Source organism: Alligator sinensis, unplaced genomic scaffold (genome assembly GCF_000455745.1).
Source record: "Alligator sinensis unplaced genomic scaffold, ASM45574v1 scaffold1500_1, whole genome shotgun sequence".
NCBI classification, from domain to species: domain Eukaryota; kingdom Metazoa; phylum Chordata; order Crocodylia; family Alligatoridae; genus Alligator; species Alligator sinensis.
The window spans coordinates 45,173-50,422 of record NW_005843224.1 but is presented as its reverse complement, the minus strand read 5'-3'; the positions used below and the strand labels follow the sequence as shown (position 1 = coordinate 50,422).

At 63.4% G+C, this 5,250-nt stretch overlaps 1 protein-coding gene across 1 annotated transcript in view; it reads left to right on the top strand.

The window, feature by feature from the left end:
- LOC102379166 (procollagen-lysine,2-oxoglutarate 5-dioxygenase 3) overlaps positions 1–4,828 on the top strand; it is a gene marked incomplete at its 5' end in the record, with an annotated part of 9,799 nt that extends 4,971 nt beyond the window's left edge. Inside the window, 11 exons of the mRNA XM_014526962.2 lie at positions 21–228; positions 860–981; positions 1,350–1,454; positions 1,529–1,654; positions 1,832–1,973; positions 2,073–2,186; positions 3,160–3,225; positions 3,478–3,582; positions 3,730–3,876; positions 4,038–4,163; positions 4,494–4,828. Coding sequence (XP_014382448.2) covers positions 21–228; positions 860–981; positions 1,350–1,454; positions 1,529–1,654; positions 1,832–1,973; positions 2,073–2,186; positions 3,160–3,225; positions 3,478–3,582; positions 3,730–3,876; positions 4,038–4,163; positions 4,494–4,649 — 1,417 coding nt within the window. The remainder of the gene's footprint in view (positions 1–20; positions 229–859; positions 982–1,349; positions 1,455–1,528; positions 1,655–1,831; positions 1,974–2,072; positions 2,187–3,159; positions 3,226–3,477; positions 3,583–3,729; positions 3,877–4,037; positions 4,164–4,493) is intronic.
- Between the last annotated feature and the right edge of the window lie 422 nt (positions 4,829–5,250).

Below are 5,250 nucleotides of genomic sequence, written 5' to 3'. Positions count from 1 at the left end.
TTGTGGTATCTGACCCCCCTGCTAGAGGTGAGGGTGCTGGGGGTGGTTTGGGGGTGCCTGACCCTCCCCCCGCCCCCCCATTATCCCCGGGTGCAGGACGAGGCCCTGCCGCGGGTGCAGGTGGGAGTGTTCATCGAGCAGCCGACCCCGTTCCTGCCCCTGTTCCTGCAGCGCCTGCTGGGCTGGAGCTACCCCTACGCCTGCCTGCGCCTCTTCATCCACAACAGCGTGAGTCTAGCACACCCATGTGCATGCGTGTGTGCACACACGTGTCTCCTGTACTTCCAATTCTCCTACAACACACCCCGTACCCCAGGACCGGGGCTTCTCCTACATCCGCCTATATATTTTTATCCAAAACAGCGTGAGTTTGCGCATGCCTGTGTGTGTGTGTGTGTGTGTGTGTGTGTGTGTGTGTGTGTGTGTGTGTCCTCCTCCTCAAAGTTGTCCTGTAACAAGTCGCATCCACTGGGCCTAGAGCCCATCCCCTGGGCCTATACCTACCTGTACCTCTTCATCCACAACAGCGTGAGTCCATTCACACGGGTCTGCACACGTGTGTATGCGCACGCATGTGCCCCCTGCAACACCCCACGCAAGACGCACACAAAAACACACATACACGTTCACACAGGTATACGTATACAGTCGCATTCGCACATACATACACGCATATGCACACACCCATCTGCACACACGCATGCATCCCTATCTCTGAGACTGGAGCAATCTCTACGCTCCCTTGTGTCTTCACCCACAACAGCATGAGTGTGCACACACGTGTATATGTGTGTGCAGGTGCATGTGACCCCCCCCTCCCTCACTTACTGCCCTGGCTTCCCCCCTATCCCCCCAACAGGAGGTGCTTCATGAGCAGCATGTACAGGCGGCCTGGCCCCAGCTCCGTGCTGCCTTCGCCACCATCAAGATCGTGGGCCCGGAGGAGGAGCTGAGCGAGGGCGAGGCCCGGGATATGGCCATGTGAGGGGCCAGGGCTGGGGGCGGGGCCTGTGACATGACCAGGTGGAGGGGTGAGGCTGGGGGCAGGGCCTGTAACATGGCAATGTGAGGGGTGGGGCTTGGACTGGAGGTGTCTGACAAGCCATTGGGGGTGGGGCCTGTGATAGACCATGTGGGGGTGTGGCCTGAGGCGGCCATGTGGATGGGGTGGAGCTAAGGGGTGGGACCTGGGCACTGGGGGTGGGGCCTGAGACAGCTGCATGGAGGGGTGTGGCCAGGGTGAGACCTAGACAGCCATGTGAGGGGCCTGGGGCCACGGGAGCTCACAGGCAGTGCAGGCAGGCCCTGTGTGACCCCCACCCCCAGCATCCCACCCTGTGCCCACCCAGGGACACCTGCCGGCAGGACCCCGACTGCGACTTCTACTTCAGCCTGGATGCAGACGTGGCGCTGACAGACCCCCGCACCCTGCGCCACCTCCTCCGCCTCAACAAGGGAGAGAGCCCCCCCACCCCACCCCCAGACATTTCAGCCTGGGAGGCAGGTCTAATGCACCCCCCCATCCCAGGAAAGTGGTGGCGCCAATGGTGTCGCGGCCCGGGAAGCTGTGGTCCAACTTCTGGGGGGCACTGAGCCCTGACGGCTACTACGCCCGGGCAGAGGACTACGTGGATGTTGTGCAGGGCAAGCGCATGTGAGTCGTCACAGGGGGTGGGGCCTCTGCCCTTCACCACGTCCCCAGAGTGCCCCCCCAGCTCGTTTTTTTTAGCTCTCTGGTCCTGCCCCCATCCCCACCCCTGTGACCCCCCCCACACAGCTCCTGGCTGATGTCACATATCTGTCCATGTCCCCCTGTGCGTGCTGGTGGCAGCGGGGTGTGGAACGTGCCTTACATCAGCCAGGCCTACCTGGTGCGTGGCACTGTGTTACGGGCCGAGCTGCAGGACCGGCACGTCTTCACGCTGGAGGACACGGACCCCGACATGGCCTTCTGCAAGAGCCTGCGGGACAAGGTGGGGTCATCCCCCTCCCTTCCCCACCCCCCCTTTGCATACGTGTGTGCGGCTGGGCCATGACATGACTGGGGTCGTGGTGGGGGGGCATCCCCACAGGGTGTGTTCCTGCACATCACGAACCAGGAGGACTTTGGGCACTTGCTGGCCACAGCCAAGTACAACGTGTCACGGCCCTACCCCGACCTCTGGCAGATCTTCGACAACCCCCTGGTGAGTGCCTGACCCCCCTGCCCCCAAGCTCAGCTGGATTTTGGATGCTTCCCTGGTGAGTGCCCTGACCCGTGGCCCCTGACTCCTGCTCCTGACTTCTGCCAAATCTTTGATATCCCTCTGGTGAGTGCCTGACCCCTGCCCCATGACCTCTATCCCTGACCCCAACTAGAATTTGTTAGGATTCCCTAGTAAGTGCTGTGACCCTTGACCCCTGACCCCTGTTCCTGGCCTCTGCCAGATCTTCAGCACCCCTATGATGAGTGCCAGGCCCCTGACCCCTGCCCCTGACCTCTGTTAGATTGTTGATACTCCCCAGTGACTGCCCTGACCCTTGAACCCTGCTCCTGAACTCTGCCAGATCTTTGACACCCCCCTGGTGAGGGCTTGACCCCAACCTCTGCTAGCCTTTAGTTACTCCTCTCGTGAGTCCCCTGACCTTTGACCTTTGCTCCTGACCTCTGCCAGATTTTCTATACCCCGCTGGTGAGAGTCCCTGACCCCTGATTTCTCTCCTCCGAACCCTGACCTCTGTCCCCAATTTCCAATCTCTGCTCAGTGACCTCTGGCAAAACATTAACAATCCCTTGGGGAGTGACCTGACCTCTGATCCTTGCTCCAATCTTTGTCAAATCTTCAACAGTCTCCTAGTGAGTGCCCTGACCCCTGATTTCTGACCTCTGTCCCATGACCTCTATATCCCTGATTCCCCTGCTCCCTGATCCCACCCCCAGCCTCTGGCAGCTCTTCAGCATCCTCCTGGTGAGCGCCTCTGACCCTTGACCTTTTCAACCTGATCTCTGATCTTTGCACTGGACCTTGGGTAGATCTCTGACAACCCCCTGCACCCTCCCATGCTCCCCCATCCGCACTGTGGGCAGTTTCGAAGGGAGAAGAGGTAGGGCTGGGCTGGCCGGACCTAATGGGTGGATGGGGGTCAGAGGTCAGGATCTGACACGGGTCTGCTACCCAGGACTGGCAAGAGAAATACATCCACGAGAACTACACCCGTGTGCTGGACGCTGACCTCTATGAGCAGGTGAGCCCCCCCAGTCAGTGCCCCTCACTCCTGACCCACAGCCCCCCACCACTCAGTTGGTGCCTCGCTCCCAACCCGCAGCCCCACCTCTCCGGACCCGTCGCTCCCTGCCTCCCCCAGCCTGGCTGGTGCCCCTCACTCCCGACCCACAGCCCCCAGGTAGCAAAACCCCCCCTCCCCGTCCTGCCCCTGTCCCTCGGCTGCCACCAGACCAGGGTACTAACCCCCCACCCCCATGTCTTGCCCCGACAGCCATGCCCGGATGTGTTCTGGTTCCCGCTGGCATCGAATGCATTGTGCGACGAGCTGATCAACGTCATGGAGACCCACGGGGGCTGGTCAGGGGGGCGTCACGAGGTCAGTGCCAGGAGGGGGTGGGGGCCGAAACCCCCCTGCCCCCTGTCTGAGCCCCACCCCTGCCCACACACAGCGCCCCCTGCTGGCAATGAAGGGGTGGAGCAGGCCTGTGAGCGCCCTCTGCTGACGGTGCTGCCACCGCCACAGGACGCACGCCTATCTGGGGGCTATGAGAATGTGCCAACGGACGACATCCACCTGGCGCAGGTGGGGCTGGAGCGCGAGTGGCTGCAATTCCTACGCCAGTTTGTGGCACCTGTGACCGAGAAGTTCTTCCCGGGTTACTACACCAAGGTTCGGGGGGAGGCACTGCGGGTTGGGAGTGAGGGGTGCCAGCAGGGCTGGGAGGGGCGGGGGCCTGCAGGTCAGGAATGAGGGGCAGTAGCAGGGCTGCGGGGGCTGTGGGAGGTTGGCTGCACTGCCCCCCAGCCCCAGGCTGTGACCCCTGCCCCCAGGCACAGTCGGGGCTGAACTTTGTGGTTCGGTACCGGCCCGAGAGCCAGCCAGCACTGCGCCCCCACCACGACGCCGCCACCTTCACTGTCAACATCGCCCTCAACCACAAAGGGCAGGTTTACAAGGTCAGACCCCTGCCCTGCCCAAGCCAGGGCTGCAGGTTGGGAGTGAGGGGCACCAGCAGGCCTGGGGCAGGGGAGGGCGGGCGGGGGGCTGCAGGTTGGCAGTGAGGGGCACCAGGAGAGCTTGTGGGGGGCAGGGGTCTGTGGGTCAGGAGTGAGGGGCACCACCAGCTTGAGGGGATATGAGTTGGGAGTGAGGGGCACCGACAGGGCTGGAGGAGGCAGGGGCTGTGGGTCAAGAGTAGCACCGTGGGCCTGAGAGCTGGTCAGAAGTGAGGGGCACCGAGGCTCTGTGCCTGTGGCTCCCTGTGATTCAGTGCCCCCTCCCCCCAGGGCGGCGGGTGCCGGTTCCTGCGCTACGGCTGCACTGTGTCAGCCCCACGCAAGGGCTGGAGCCTGCTGCACCCTGGGCGCCTGACGCACTTCCACGAGGGGCTGCCCACCACTGCTGGCACCCGCTACATCGCCGTCTCCTTCGTCGACCCCTAGGGACCCAGGCATTCGGGGGATCCAGGGGTCCGGGCCCTCCGTCCACCACCGTCGCCTTGGCTGACTGTTCGTGCCCCCCAATGGGGACCCAGGCATCCAAGGCCCACAGCCCCACATTGGTCCTCTCCATGGACCGCTACTGGGGGGCTGGCACAGAGCCCCGCCCCAGGGGGTGGGGGGCTCCCTTCGTCGACCCCTAGGGACCCAGGCATTCGGGGGATCCAGGGGTCCGGGCCCTCCGTCCACCACCGTCGCCTTGGCTGACTGTTCGTGCCCCCCAATGGGGACCCAGGCATCCAAGGCCCACAGCCCCACATTGGTCCTCTCCATGGACCGCTACTGGGGGGCTGGCACAGAGCCCCGCCCCAGGGGGTGGGGGGCTCCCGGGCCGGGGGGTGGGGGAGGAATCCAGGCGGGGCTCCGCGCAGCTGCTTCTCTGTACAAAGTGCATTAAATTATTGGGGCGCCCATGCCCCCCTATCATCTGTCTTCTCCACCTTCACCTCCCTCCCCAAAAACCTGGGTTCCCTGAGAAGGGGGGTCTGCACCCCATCCAGCCCCATCGCATTGTGGGGGGCATTCTTCAGCCCTCTGCCCTGCG